The following is a 16,465-nucleotide window of genomic DNA, read 5'->3' on the forward strand; positions in this document are numbered from 1 at the left end:
GGCAAAACTTTGGGATTCCTGCCTCTCTTTATTTATTACTTAATAATTTCCATCCATTCTCACTTCCTCTTTTCTCAGATTAAATAGTGGTATTTAATCACTTGTCATGCAGCATTAAAGATGTAGCAATACTTAAGTGCTTAAGACATAGACTTAAGAAGTATTTGATAGGGAAGACCTACTATAACCTTGCCACATTTTATGCTTAATGTTTTGTGTAGTCTACGTTATAGGTTTTTGTATGTATTTTTTTTTGTCTTTTGACATATTTTTAGGATATGTTAAATTTTTGACTTTGTGTGAACCAATTTATTATATTTGTAAACAAGCGTGTGTTTGCATTTATATTAAATTTTGTTTGTTTTATTAACAATAAATATTTGTTATAAATAAAGCTTACTTTGACTTTAATCGCGCTTAATTTTTTAAACTAGAGCTTCGGGATGCCATGAAATTTAAGGAAATGTTATTGATTAGTATTTACGTTTTATTTTATTAATTATTAAATATGTTTACGTCTCACCCCCATATAATAGTACGGCAACTGTTAAAAGTCTTCTTAAACATTATGAAGAAAACTGGGTGAAATTTGATGGTATTTATTAGTGATACTATTGCGTAAATCTTCCAAGGAATCAGGCTGAATGCTATAATTGACTTCGATGTATGTAAACATTTTAAGTGAAAAAAATGAAAACTCTAAGTCTCGGTCTCAAAATAATGTCGGTCTAACTCTAAGTCTCGGTCTCTATTTTGAGACCGAGACTTAGAGTTTTCATTTTTTCTCTAGTTACGTAGGTCTCTTTGAGATAATGGACGAGTTCTTTAAACATTTTATGTATTAAGATGAATGAATACATAAATAAAATATAAATCAGATTCCCGAGCACATACCGAGCAACCATTTTGCAAGTTAAATCAGCAACAAAATTAAAAAAACTACGTGAACGTTGCCTCGCCAGAAAACATTTTGTCTTATGTAAACAATGACTCTGAATTAACAATAAATTTATACACTTCTGGATAATTTGATTGTCTACAATGTCAAAATGCATTATTCGTTGAAGTATGACGAAGATTTTGACAAAAAACTGAATAAGTTAATAATTAAAGATGCGGACCCAATTACTTAAGCGATTATTTCCGCATATCAATTATTCATTTTCATACATGCATAAGCCAATAAAGTATTGTTTCTACTATAAAAATACATTTGGGGAAGTAAACGTTTTACTAATGAAGCCCATTTTTTGTTAAATTTCGATACTCAATTTCCCACGCTTCCTTTATTATAACTTGGGTCAACTATAATCTACTGTTCTCCAGATCTGTGGGTCATTTCAAATTTATTTGTGGTGTTATAGTCATATATCGGTAAGTTATTAAAAAAATATTTGCTCTTCTGTTAATTAAAACTTTACTTAGAAGGGTCAAGAAATGCCGCCAAATTTAAAGGACGTCCAAAATGACACTTACACGGGCATACTAGAAGAAACCGAAATAATCGATACGAACAAAATCACACCAGAAAGACTAAATGTCCAACCTAGAAAGTACATAGTCGTTTGGCGAAACGTCATTTTGTACAGTTTAGCTCATATTCTAGGGGCGTATGGCTTGTATTTGTGCTTTTCCAGTGCTAAAATTGCCACAACCATTTTTGGTACTGATTTAACATTTTACTGAAACATTTAATAGTTTCCTATTATTTTTTTAGGATTTTTTATTTATATGTTAGGCGCTTTTGGTACCACAGGAGGAGCCCATAGACTGTGGTCTCACAGATCCTTTAAGGCCACGTGGCAATTACGATTATTTTTGATGATATGCCAAACAATATCAGTTCAGGTAAGAGATTGATAGGTAAATTTTAAAATCTATAGTAAGATAAATCCATTAATTACTATATTTAAACCAATAAGGATTTTTTTGAGTTTTGGATTTAGAAGATTTTAAAGTTAATACTGAGTTAAAAATATCATCATATTAATAAGCTGACAAGATAAGTAGAATTTTCTTTTAGCAAATCACATTTATAAGCATTTCAATGTTTAAATTCCCCGATAACTTAAATATTATAATTTTTAATAGAAAAATGCAGATTTTTCACTAGTTTTTAGTGAACAACTGTATAAAACCACTGCCAAAATCAGCATTATTATATTAATGAGAAATTTTTTTCTGAATCCGTATCGATGGTTCTTTAAAGTCTCCTCAAGGTAAAATATATCTTTAGATTCAAACCTATAAATAATTTTTATTGCTATCACTAAAAAGCTTTAAAACCACTGCTGATATAATTTTGGTTTATGCATTTAAGCTAATAACAACAAAAATTCTTTAATACTTACGGATTTATGAAGCTTTATACCCAAGCCGATAATTCGAAGCTAAGTCGAACAGGGCTTTATAAACCTCTAAAATCATGTTCAATTAAAATATCGGTAGTGTTTTTTTCCTGAATCAGGGTTGGGTTTCTGCTTCTGCTCTCTTGCCTCAAGTTACTGCTTAAATAAATACGCTATTGCATTTAAACCGATAATGAGAAACAAATTTGTTTTCACAATTTAAGATCATTTAGCCCTTAATCACTGTCGAGATAAATATGTTTTCCCAAATCTTTCACAATATAAAACTATATTTCTTCAATTTTAGTAAATGATAAAAATTTCTCGTTACATTTTAGCCCATAAGAAGAAAAACAATTTTTCTTGATTAATAAACCTCAAATATAAGGTAGTAAGGATTTTCTTATCTGGTTTTGGGTGGATACATCTTTTAGATTAATGCTAGTATAATTATTTTATTATTTCTTATCTTATAAGAGATCAAAACAGCATTTTTGCTATTTTAAAGTAGATTAATATTTCAAATTACTGCTGAGATATACATATTATTGCATTTAGGCCTAAAAAAATTTTTTTCTATACTACTTACGAGTTTATACAGCTTTTAAATCACCGCAGATTTTTTATTTGTTCGTATATCTTAATAAGCTTAATAGTTGTTAAAAATTAAGCCAAACACTTGTAATAAGTCTCGAAAATCGTTTTCTAATAAAATATCGGCAGTGATTTTTTTACTAGATCTGGGTTGGTCGGCCTTTAGTCACTGCCTATAAACATGTTTTTGTATTTGAACCGAATGAATAAATCTTTAAAATCACTTATTGCTGATATTTTTGGTTTTTTAGCTGTTTAAAGTTCTGCAAGATTCTTCTTCTTCTTCTTCTTTTCTTTCTTTTCCTTCTTTTCATCCTCCTCCTTCTTCTTCTTCTTCTGCTGCTACTGCTGCTACTGCTGCTTTTTCTTGCCTCTAAGGTACTTTTGAGAAATGGTTTTTATAATTGAGATGCATTCCTATTTGCTAACTTCACTTACATCATATACGTACAATTGTTTTGTAATTTTTGATATTGGCAAATAAACGTTTTAATTTTAATTTGAATTCTTCTTTTTTCTTCTTCTTCTTCTTCGTATCTATGATGCTGATATTCAGCTCATATTTTGATGATCTTCCAGGGAGTTTAAAGCTGTTGGGTTTTTGGTTCTTGATGATTTTTGCCAGTCAGTTGTCGTCTATTCTCCTAACATGGTTTTTAAGCTTTTCGTCTTGCTACAGCCTATTTTACAACATCCTGGTCCTTGAAAACATCTTGTCGGACTTGCATTGTCTTATTTATTTATTGTAACACGACGTTTCGGTTGGTAAGTATCTCCAACCGTTATCAAGTGTAAAATGACAGCAAACTACTATTCTATAGGCTTATATACTAGATGTGTGCAGCGATGTGGAAGGGGAGGGAAGGGAGGGAAAGTCATCCGTGAAAAAAAACCTACGAAAACAAGGTTGAGGAAGTTTTGAACAAAGGCGAATACAGGCTACTATCTAAGGATCCGACGACAACCATAGAAGGTCGAATTTACAGAGCACTTAAAAAGTACTCCTCAACATTGTCGGATGCGGTACGCTTTAGGCTGACACCACATTATAGCAAACCTCCACACCTATACGGACTACCCAAGATTCATAAGGAGCAAATGCCTCTGCGGCCCATCACGAGCTCTAGAAATTCGCCGACATCAGAACTCTCGAAATTCCTTTTGGAGATCATTAGACCGATCCAGGGAAATGCAGCGTCTTTCGTGCGAAACTCTGCCCACTTTGTAGACCTTTTTGGAGGGATCGAAGTCGAGACCAATGACAGATTGGTGAGTTTTGATGTCGAAAGTCTCTACACCAATGTACCCATAGGAGAGTCTCTTAACATCATCCGAGACAAACTAAGCAAGGATGCAGCTTTCTCAACTCGGACCACACTGCCTCTGGACGGGGTGATGGAACTTTTGGAGATCTGTCTTCGTAATTCTTACTTTCAGGTCAAGGATAGATTCTACGCCCAAGACGAAGGACTTCCGATGGGTTTATCTCTTTCCCCAGTAATAGCAAACATCTTCATGGAATGGTTTGAGGAACATGCAATAGATGCCTCCCGTTGCAAACCGAAGCTCTGGCTTCGATATGTGGACGACACCTTCATCATCTGGGACAAAGAGGAAAAAGCACTTCAGGAGTTTCTGCTTCACCTCAACAGTTTCAGACCAACAATCAAGTTCACGATGGAGACAGAAAAGGACTTAGCTCTACCTTTTCTAGATGTTCTCGTTAAAAAGGTCGGCGGAAATCTACGAACTTCAGTTTCTAGAAAACCAACACACACGGGCCAGTATCTGCACTATGAGTCCAACCATCCTGCAACCACCAAAGTAGGCATCATAAGATCCCTCTACAATAGAGCTCGAACCATCTGTAGAAACGACGAGCATTTCAAGACTGAAGTGGATACCATCTACAAAGACCTACAATAGAATGGATATCCAAAGAAGCTAATAAGTAGGACCATCCAAAGGACGCGTCCAAATCAAATCAGAGACGAGGCCACCACGACAACCAGACTTCTACCCATACCTTACATTAGGGGTACATCGGAACAAATCCGACGCATTGCCAGCAAGTACAATATTAGAACTGCCTTTAGATCTAGCACCACTATCAGAAGCGTGGTTTCAAAGACCAAACCAGATGGCATGGTGGATACCAAAAATTTACACAGCTACCAAAAAAACAGCACTGGCGGAAGAGGAAGTTCGTAGAGGCAGCTTTCATTTCACAGAATCAGAGGATCTTCAGCCAGCCAAGCGTCGATATACCCAACATCTGGAAGCCTCTACTCTCAGGACAGTGTAGGATCTAGAGAGACGCGTGTCCTTCCCCCCCTCCAACTCTTTTTCACGGATGACTTTCCCTCCCTTCCCTCCCCTTCCACATCGCTGCACACATCTAGTATATAAGCCTATAGAATAGTAGTTTGCTGTCAGTTTACACTTGATAACGGTTGGAGATACTTACCAACCGAAACGTCGTGTTACAATAAATAAATAAATAAGACAATGCAAGTCCGACAAGATGTTTTCACTGTACCATTGTCTACCACCTTCAAAAACATCCTGGTCCTTACAGATACTCTAATTTTCGCGCTTCTTTTTCTACTTACTGCGTACGTCATCACTGGCCTTTTACGTCATCACACACTTTTATAAATTCTAACTTTGATTTCTATGTTGATGTGTTTGTTTCTTCGGCTGATGTTTTACATGTACACCGATATTAGGGCGGCTTTTAATGTTTGAGCTCTTACTTCTTCCTCTAGATTCCTGTTGCTCATTATGTTTGCTGCAAGATATATGACCTGTTCAACAATTTGATTGTAAATAGCGAGTTTACTTCTTTGGGGCTAAGGATATCCTCAGAATTAAACCTATAAATTCTTTATTGTTACTACTAAGAAGTTTTAAAATCTTTGCTAAGATATACATATTATTGCATTCAAACCAATAAGCAATTTTTTTCCTATTACTTGACAGTTGTTGAAGCCTTCAAATCACTGCAGAGATTTATTTGTTCGTATATCCAAGCTAATAATTTTAAAAAATTAAGTCGAACGCGGGCTTATAAGTCTCTAAAATTGTTTTCGATTAATCTATTAGCAGTAATTTTTTTCCTAAATTTGGGTTGATCAGCTTTTATTTACAGCCTAAATAAATAGAGTGGCCATTTGAAAATGAAACAGAGCCTATTTTGGGTCCCTCAGAACATTTGCGAAAAAATCCTCGGACCCGTCAATTTTTGATTCAAGGGGGAACCATTTTTTTGCTACTTTCGCCCCCCTGAGGGCAAAGCCCTAGCGGGGGTGACAAGGGCTCCCAAAATTTTAAATGGAACGGGGGGTAGAGTGATACCTTATTTTGAAGGTATTTTTATGTGGATTATAACCCTAAAGTTTTAAATCGTTACTATTTGCCTAGTCGATACAGGGGCTAATAAAAGTTACAAAAACATGTTTTAAAACATATTTTATGAAAAGAAATGCTTGTAAATTTAGCAGTTAAATAAATACAAAAAATTTTGTTCTCCTACATTGTGAACCGTACTTTCTGTTGTTTTTTTTTAATACCCGTAGGTATCTATTCCAATTCTGCAAGGGAACTCTTGGTTATTGTTGAGACTGTTATTATAGCAACATTTTGAAATTTAATAGTTGTTGTTAATTACTGCTGTCAGATCATAGTGTGTCAAACAAATAGCTCTTTAAAGTTAGTTAGTTACAACATTGAGTGTGATAATGGTTTATTCACTTGCTGAAAGAGTTGAAATAATTTCTCTTTTTTTTGCAAACAATGAAAATGCTAATAGAACTGCCCAGCTCTTTAACACACTACAACACCCTAATCGACAGGTCCATCGCAAGTACATTTTGGAATTGGTTCAAAAATGTAAGGAAAAAAATGTTGGTGAATGAAGCTTCAGAAGTAGCTATTTTAGGCCATATTGTACAAGATCCTACACTGAGTACAAGGAAGTTATCAACCGTGTCTGGTATTAAGAGAAGCAGCATTCAAGTTTCATCCGTACAAAATGCATCTCGTACAAGAACTAAACGAAGACGATTTTGATAGGCGAGTACAATTTTGTGAAACTATATCTGAACAAGCCGCCAATGATCCACACTTTCTATTTAATGTATGTTTTTCTGACGAATGCTCCTTTTTCCTAAGCGGTACTGTGAATCGTCACAACTGTCGCTATTGGGCTGATTCAAATCCCAGAATAGTTCGTGAGGTGCATACACAACATCCGGAAAAATTAAATGTTTGGGCTGGCATTTTTGGTAAACATATCGTAGGCCCCTTTTTTTTAACTGGCAATTTAATAGGAGAGATGTACCTGGAATTATTAGAAAATACAATTCATCCAGCATTAGTGGAGATACTAGAAAATAACAACGAGTACTTGGAAAATCGTCTAGTATTTCAGCAAGATGGGGCGCCACCCCACTATGCTGCAAGGGTTCGTCAATATTTGGACCAAACATTTCCAGGACAATGGATTGGAAGAAGAGGAGCTATTGAATGGCCTCCTCGTTCCCTGGACTTAAGCCCGTTAGATTTTTTTTATGCCATTTAAAAACTAATATTTATGTTTAGCTAATAATAAATACTAGTTAATATATAATAATATATTAGTATAAACTAATACTAATATTTATGTCAGCCAACATCGCTAGACCATTTGCGACAAAGAATAATTGATCAATATCGTCAAATCACCCCAGAAATGTTGCAAAATGTACGGGGAAGGTTTGAACAAAACCTGTATTATTGTATGGAAGTCGAAGGCCAACATTTTGAACATTTACTTGATTGATTTTATCTTTAAGCCCTTTATTTAAAATTATACTTTTTAACATTTTTTTGTAAATTTTATAAGCCCCTGTATCGACTAGGCAAATAGTAACGATTTAAAACTTTAGGGTTATAATCCACATAAAAATACCTACAAAATAAGGTATCACTTGACCCCCCGATCTATTTAAAATTTTGGGGGCCCTTGTCACCCCCGCTAGGGCTTTATCCTCAGGGGGGCGAAACTAGCAAAAAAATGTTTCCCTCTTGAATCAAAAATTGACGGGCCCGAGGATTTTTTCGCAAATGTTCTGAGAGACCCAAAATAGGCTCTGTTTCGTTTTCAAATGGCCACCCTGTATAAGTGCATTTAAACCGATAAGGATATACAAATTTTCTTTTGTGCTTCAGAATTAATAACAAAGATAGATATTTTGATAAAGATAAATATTTTTCTGCATTTGAAGCTAATAGCTTCTGAAGTCACGCCAGTATGAATTTTTTTGTCTAATGCCAAGTGGATAAACATTTACATAACTGTTTTAATAAATATTTAATCCAAGTCGATGAGAAAACAAAAGCGTTTTTATTTTAGTAATTTTTGAGTATTATGAGCCTTTAAAATCTCTGCCGAGATAAATATGTTATTGCATTTTAGGCGATAAAGAAAAACTTTTTCCTTCCTAAGTAAGGGTCGTATATTTTTTCTGATCTAGAAAAAAAATCACTTTTAAAATCTCTGCAGTGCTAGATATTTTTTCGCATTAAAGCAGTACCTTCCTGCACAAAGGAGGTATTGATAAACAATAACGTTTACCGATTACCGCATAATAAAACTTTTTAGGTTAAATTTTTAATTTTGCTTGCTACTTTTTTGTCAAAAATCAAAATATCAATAAAATGCTTTTAGATTATGCCTTAAAAAGAGAGTTAATTGCGTGAATATAATAATTTTATATATTCTGAGAAAGTTTATTTTGATAAAAGAGTATTTTCCAGATTGTCGTCTTCTATTTTTCCAAAAATAAGTTTTAATATATATAATTTTTCTTTTCTTTATTTTAATAAAAAAATGCCAAGGAAATAAAAAGATTAATTCTTTACAAAAAAAAAAAAGATGAAAATTAAGAAAAAAAATATTTTTTTTCCTAAAATAGAAGGACTTTTTCTATTTTTCCTTATATATAAGCATTAATCCTTTCTTAAGCCAATTATGAAAAAAAAAACTTGCTACTACAACAATTCGAGCTGCGGCAGAGTGGTTTTAAAATCATAGTTAAAACTGTTCTAAAAGATTAAATGTTATAAACCAAACATTTGTTTGGTTTATAACACAAGATATTTATCCAGTGAAAAAAAATTATTTATTTATTTTAAAAAAAGATCATCTAGATTTCTAGGAACTAGAAATTAAGTTCACATTAGGTCAAGAGTCATAATAAGGAAATAAAAAAATCAATTCTTTACAAAAAAGATGAAAATCAAGAAAATTGTGAAGAATACCGGGTGTTATTCGTTGGCATTCATGAATGATGCGGTTCCGTAAATCTTCTAACGATTTAGGTTGGGTGGCATGAATTTTCGATGTCAGATGTCCCCACAAAAAGAAATCAAGAGGGGGTAAATCGGGTGATCTCGCGGGCTGATATGATTCGATAATAACATTTAATCTTTTGGAACGATCTTAATTATGATTTTAAAACCACTCTGACAGAGCTCAAATTGTCGTAATAACAAGACTTTTTTCCATAATTGGCTTAAGAAAGGATTAGTGCTTTTATATAAAAAAATGGTTAAACTAAAGACCTAAAGATGACATAATAATTGCTCAAGAATGATAATTAAATAGTAATACTTTAAATATCTGCCCTAGATTAATTTAAAATTTGAAATTGCACAAGTATCCTATCGAAAAACCTCTACTTTTATTATAAACATTTTTAATAAACTAATGTATTACCTTATTTATAGTATACAGGTTCGTAATAAAATATTGTTCCAGAATTCCATTATCCAATGGGTAAGAGACCACAGGCTTCACCACAAATATTTAGATACAGATGCCGATCCACATTGTTACCAAAGGGGGATGTTTTTTAGCCACGCAGGTTGGTTACTCACCAGAAAACATCCAGAAGTTAAGAAAAAGGGCGCGTTACTAGACCTTTCTGATCTATATGCTGACCCCATCGTCAGGTAAGCACCTAAATTAATGTTAAATTATGAACAATTAAAAAATATATATTTTAGATGGCAACATAAGCATTTTAACTATTTTGTGGTATTAGTAGGTTTGATAATTCCTACCCTGATACCAATGTTTTTCTGGAACGAAACGTTTTTGAATGCTTACTGCGTTAACTTTGCCAGGCTGGCCATAGAGTTAAATGCTACGTGGACTGTGAATTCTATAGCTCATTTTATAGGGATGAAACCATATGATAAGTGAGTATAATTGCTCAAAAACTTAAACAAAAAACTAAAATATATGATAAACAGTATATGTGGGATTAGTAAATGAGTGCGCGGAGTACTTAATTATCCTGAAGAACATTCTTCACATTTTAAAAATATTTGTACAGTAAGGTACATTTTTTTCAAATGAACACCCTGTATTTGAGGACATTTTTGAATTCTGTATAAACTAATATTTTCAGAGATAAATTATTTTTTGTTTAGGACGTACCGGCTTCATTCTATTTTGAAAATCTAGAGTCTAAATATTGGTTCTACGGTTTTATTACATTTAATGTCAATAATGGTAAACTAGTGTCAAAAAATCTATCAAAAATATTGACGGTTCACATAATTTGACATGCAGTAATAAATAAGTTATCTAATGAACCTTGTTCAATAAACAAAATGATATTAAATAAATTTATATCAATTTTTTAAGAAGCAATAATAAAAAAAGAATCATTTACAAGAAATTAAAAATGAAAAGTATTATCTATTTTTCCCTATATTAAAAAATTATCAACACAGGGCGTATTCTCAGCTGGTTGTAGTTTAAACAATAAAAAAAGAGTGTTGAAAAAAAGAATTGTGAAAAAAATAACATTTTTTGGGTGCTTTTACACAACCTGTATAAAATAAATTCAGACAAACTTAATCAAATGGATTATATGAAAAACACATTCCAGCTTTTGCTAAAAAGCAACTAACTATTAACGATACTTTGTATTTTCCGTGCATTATTCCCGAAGTTAAATCTCCCAAACTAACTTTTGACGTCACGCCACGGACGTTGCCGGCCGCGGGTGGAAATATGAAGGTTATTAAGATGAGTTTTATCTACAATAGATGATGGCTTTAGAATTATTTGTTGTTTATTTTTTATATTTTATGTAAAACTTAAAAAACTACCTCATGTGAACGTTGCCGATAAATATTATTTTCAGGGTAATAAGCTATTCCGCGGACTCAGCGGAAGCCAGCTGAATTGTGAAGAATTGCTGGATATCTTGGATATGTTGAAATCTTCAGCTCTATTTAAAGGCCTAAATCATTTGTAAGAAAAAGAAAATTAAAGGTTAAGTACTGTTAGGACCAAATGTAAAGCATCGTATATAAGACTCATGATGGATCACTGAAAGTTCCTAGAGGTCAAAGAAGTTAAAAAAAAAACCAAAGTAGTATCCTTATTTCAGGGATTTCTTATGGATTTTCTTGTTTTTGAGTAAGCTGTAAAGCGTAAATAGATTGTGAGGTACGGATATTAACCAGAAGTTCACAAAAGGATCCTGGATCCTAATGAATTTCTGGAGTTTACCCAGATTTATCAGAGGGCAAACAATTTGAAAATGCCAATAGGTCAATCTAAAGAGCTTGAGTCTCATCATCCTTGTAGGATATATTCATGGCTATGAATGTAACCCTAAAAGGTAATCTAGGAAACTCAGGATTTGCTTTCAGAAAACGACTAATTTTGAATGAATTTTGTCTATTAGAGGTACTGACAGGAATCAGAAGTTTACGTCAGGATCGTGATGGATTTCCGGAGCCTGACCAAGGCTATTATCAAATGCCAAAGAATTTGGAGATGTCAATAGTACGTTTATAGACTATAAGTGTAAAGACATTAGATTATCTCATCCTTCTTCCAATGGAAAAAAGAATTTTCGGGCAGAATATCCAAACTTTAGAAGGAAATTCTTACTGAAACTAATATTCGTGGACATTAATGAGATCCTGAGAAGCAATTTAGGAATTCCAGGGTTCGCTCTCAAAAAACTACTAAATAATGAGTTCGACGTTTGACCTACAGAAATATCAAACGCCAAAAAGCTTGGAAATGCCAATGAGTCACCTTGGTTTGACATCTTGGTCTAAGTGTAACGAGTTTGGGCTTTAAAGTAAATAAAGAATTCTATTGCAGAATACACATGGTTTATATTCCGTTACTCAAAAATTTTGCATCATACAAATAAACAGCAAATAAGCAAATTTGTCTATATAAATATATATTGATTATTTTTATTTAATATAAAATATTTTATATTTGTTTAACATCTTTGATTATTTATCTATGCCTTTACCTATACGCCAAAATCCTGATAATTTCTCACTTAGTAACCCAACCAATCGTTTTTTTTTTAGGAATATGAGTCCGACCGAAACCCTCTTCGTCTCGTTTATAGCGATCGGTGAGGGGTGGCACAACTACCACCACGCCTTTCCATGGGACTACAAAGCCTCAGAGTTCAAAAGTTTCAATCTCACCCTTAGGTTCATAGATTTGTTTGCTAAAATTGGTTGGGCGTATGATATGAAAACCGTCTCCCCCGAGCTGGTTCGACACAGGGTGAAGAGAACAGGCGATGGAAGTCATCACATCTGGGGTTGGGGGGATAAGGATCAAACCAGTGAAGAAGTTAACGGAGCTATTCTTATAAATAAGAAAAACTGAGTATAGTTTTGTTGTACTAAGTGTAGTTATATTGTGTACAGTATCAGGTAATATCATTGACGCACGTATTATATCAGATCAATGATGGCTTGGAATAAATGAAATAAAGGTTTAAATAATTTTATCTAGTTAATCTGAATTACTGCTTAAAGTCTCTGATCAAAATTTAGCTTCTACGACCTTAAAACATACCATATTCCACATTAAATATATATATATATATAGCAAGCCGGCTTGGTCACATAAACTTTGTATTTCAAATATTCCCATAGGAAAAAATCCAGCGAAGTCAAATCGGGCGATCTTGGTGGCCATTCAAAAGGTCCTTTCATGCCGATCCATCTGCCTGGAAAAATAGTATCCAGATAGTTTCAAACAGGGCTTGCAAAATGGGGAGGCGCACCATCTTGCTGAAACCAGATGTTTCTATTCGGCATATCAGCTTCTATTGGATCAGGGAATTGAACAGCTAGATTTGAAATTAGTTCTTCTTGTAAAACCTGTAAGTAGCTTGCTTCATTTAAATTTTCTTCGAAGAAAATTGGGCCTATAACTTGCTGACCTAGAATTCCTGCCTAAACATTTACATTTTCTGCAATTTTGACGATTTACTTCTCCGTTCAGCATAAATGCCGACTCAACGGAAAAGAGATAAATTGTTCACAAAATCAAGTCTTCCTCACTAAGTTCCTGGAGAATTGTTAGTTTATAGGGATGACATTTTTCTGCTTTAGGAACCCTTGATATTGAAGACTGGCTCGCTTCTAATTCGCGCGCTACCTACCTAGTGGGAATATTAGGATTTTCTTTAATGACTAATAACACATTAATTTTGGTGTCTTCATTAAGCGTAGATCGACAAGAACTAGTTATTGTTCTTACGTGACCATTTTCCCGAAACTGTCCAATTGTTTTCAATCTTGCTTATAGTACTTAGAGATATGGGTGGTAAATCAGGATACTTCTGTCTGAATAAATGCAAACCTTCATTTTGGGTTCTTGTTCTATCTCCGTACCCAATCATCATTAAGATTTCAATCATGTGCTTTTCATTTAAATAGCCCATTTCGTAAAAAAATTTATTCCAAGTTACAGACTCGCACGGTATATTCATATAATTTACATATATAATTAATAATTTTTTTTAAGAAAAACGAAATCTAAATAGTTTTCCTGTTTGCCTGTAAAAACTTGTTCCAAGGATTTTGCTGATTTTGATACTAGACGACTTAATTATCGTCCTGAAGAAAACCTAATATAAGCTGGATGTTTTATTTGGGTCCATACCAATTAAACTTAAAAAAAGGAAGAAATATCTTATATGATATAATAAGATATATATCATAAATGCAAAGAGAGGAAAATGTGTAATTCTTCTATTTTCTTTAAATTTTGCATTGAAACAGATCGAATTCTATTAGCCTTGAAAAAGACTAAAATAATCATCAGAACGTCGTCCGATGCCATTGATATTTTGAGGTTTCTTTCTTTTTCTTCCTATTAGATCAACAACTTTATACGCATCCTATAACACCTTATAGGTGTTTTAAAAAATAGACAGAGACACCGTATATATATTTCTTTTAATTCAACAAATATAGAACAAAGAAATTATCAGAGGTGCGCTTTTTTTTTCATAAAAACCCCACTCTGTAAGCAGTGATTTATTAATGTAAACCACCAATATATTTTTTCAGTGCACCCTGTATTATATTAAATTAGTATCATTCCGAAGAATAAAATTAATCTTGTTCAAAGAATAGAACCGCTCTAAATGATTTTACGTTACGAGAACGATATAACAAATGAACAATCGAAATTGGATATTCAACACCGTTTTCTCTCAGCAGTTCGCCGCCAAAGGCAATTCCACAAATTAATGTCGATTAAATAAGCCGCGCATCGTTACAATAATAAAGAAATTACTTTCGAAAGCGATAAAAAAGAACATAAAATTGTCACTGCGTGAAGTGGCTCGGCACGTGCCCTTAAGGGTCATCTACCACCCACACGGGCAAGAACAATAGGGCGAATTAACAGAAGTTTTCCCTCTACGATATCATCTAAACTCGAATGAAATATTTGTGGGTTTTATCCATTATCTTTGGCGTTTATTGAGGCGTTTTACCAGAAATAAGGGTAGGACTGACAATTATGTTTCTATAAATAAAAGCGATAAAGGTCTTATTTTTATACTATTAAAAAGTGTTTTTTATATATTTTTTCCAAGAACAGAAAGTATCCTTTTCCGAAAGCCGAGTTGATTAATGAAAAGAGCTGCCTAATACCCGAACAAATCCCATGTTTCCAAAAAATTAATATCACTCACCGACATAAAGACGGCAACAAAGGAGCGACACCTGTTTCAAAGAAAAAGATAAAAAAAATACCGAAGTTCATTATTCTTTCATCTCGAAGTCTATTATTCTCCACTTTCTCCCACACACGTTAATAAACCGTTGACAAAAGGGAACAGAATAGCAAATGACAATAGGAGAAAACAAAAATAAATAAAAATCGCTTCGGGAAGGACAAAGGATTTGAGTTTCGGAGCTCCGAATCAAATTTGCATCATTTGTCGATTTTTATAGAAACAGGTAAATCGTGGAGATTGATATTAGAACTGTGTTCCAGAATTTCGTATTTTAGTAGAGCAGACATGTTTTTTGTTGTAAAAGAATAAATTCATTTAAAATTTTGGTTTTTATACCATGGAAAAATCCTCGAAATGTCGACTACTACTTGCACGGCCTTTTGCAATCAGAATTACAAATGCTAAAAGTACACATAGTTTGCAATTAGAGGTACCAATTTATTTCTGCGACAAATTCTGAATTCTTTTACATAATATACTAGGGGCCAAAATATATAGGGCGTTTAGTAAAAAAAAATATGCTGACACCATAGTTTCTACTTGAAGATGACGAAGTTTTTTATATACAATTTTTTTTTGTAAACATTTTAGTTTGTCAAATATTACAAGTGCAATATATTTAGAGGTTTCAAGTTTTTTACATGAAATTATTTTAATGTTGACATTTTCAGAAAGATTTTCTTTTTAATTTGCAAGGCTCTTAACATACGGATTCGAATATATTTATATAGTTAATTAAATAATATTACAATTAAAAGTAAATTTTTTCTAATTAAAAATTCATATCCTGCCTAACAGCTTTTTCCAAAATATGTACTTTACAAATTATAAAATTGACTTTTTTTCAAATTATCGATAGCCAGACTTATACTTAAGAATTTGTAAACATATTTTTTAATTACATTTCAATATCTATTTTAGCATTTTCTTTTAATATGAAAAACGTTAAACCAGGTAAGTTTCGTGGGATTGTATGTATGCCGAGGAAGAATCTCCCGTGTCCCAAAATGTGGCTTCGGAATATCGGCATAACAAGGTGTGTTATTTGAGATAAAAGCGGTACAGATCTTATAAACTTTTTGCAGCACACTGGAGCCAAGCGTCAAGTTCACAATGGAGTTGGGAACTGAGTCAGCACTTCCCTTCTTAGACGTTTTTGTAAAAAACAATAATGGACGCCTAAGGACATGAGCCTATCGCAAACCAAGACATACAGGACAACACCTATACTACAAATCCTGGTTCAACAAAGGTGACAATTAATAATACCCTATAGGAGGGCAGCCACAATATACAACAACAATGTTGACCTCAACAAAAAAATAGAAAACATCACCAAAGACAATAAGAGATAATGGGAATGGGTATCCAAGAAAACTATTTTAAGACCACTATTAGAAAAACAGCAAAGAAAACAAAAAACAAGAAAAAGATTCTACA

General features: G+C 33.2%; 1 protein-coding gene across 2 annotated transcripts; it reads left to right on the forward strand.

The window, feature by feature from the left end:
• The first annotated feature begins 1,174 nt into the window (after positions 1-1,174).
• LOC126743914 (acyl-CoA Delta-9 desaturase-like) lies at positions 1,175-12,775 on the forward strand. Of its 2 annotated transcripts, none has more exons than XM_050451190.1 (6): positions 1,175-1,374; positions 1,426-1,663; positions 1,718-1,848; positions 9,745-9,938; positions 9,993-10,187; positions 12,342-12,775. In XM_050451190.1, the coding sequence occupies exons 2-6, from the start codon at positions 1,438-1,440 to the stop codon at positions 12,649-12,651; spliced, it is 1,056 nt and encodes a 351-aa protein (XP_050307147.1). In that variant the 5' UTR covers positions 1,175-1,374; positions 1,426-1,437; the 3' UTR covers positions 12,652-12,775. The 2 variants fall into 2 exon arrangements, with proteins under 2 accessions (XP_050307147.1, XP_050307148.1); XM_050451191.1 differs by having other exon boundaries at positions 1,429-1,663.
• Positions 12,776-16,465: the final 3,690 nt, after the last annotated feature.

The sequence above is a fragment of the Anthonomus grandis genome, chromosome 13 (assembly GCF_022605725.1).
Source record: "Anthonomus grandis grandis chromosome 13, icAntGran1.3, whole genome shotgun sequence".
Taxonomy (NCBI): domain Eukaryota; kingdom Metazoa; phylum Arthropoda; class Insecta; order Coleoptera; family Curculionidae; genus Anthonomus; species Anthonomus grandis.

What these genes read in the sequence shown, in the direction of transcription:
- LOC126743914 (XM_050451190.1), top strand. Translation starts at nt 1,438, where the DNA reads ATGCCGCCAAATTTAAAGGACGTCCAAAATGACACTTACACGGGCATA. An exon ending in AATTGCCACAACCATTTTTG is followed by an intron (nt 1,664 to 1,717) that starts GTACTGATTTAA and finishes TTATTTTTTTAG; the next exon opens with GATTTTTTATTTATATGTTA. An exon ending in GCCAAACAATATCAGTTCAG is followed by an intron (nt 1,849 to 9,744) that starts GTAAGAGATTGA and finishes ATATTGTTCCAG; the next exon opens with AATTCCATTATCCAATGGGT.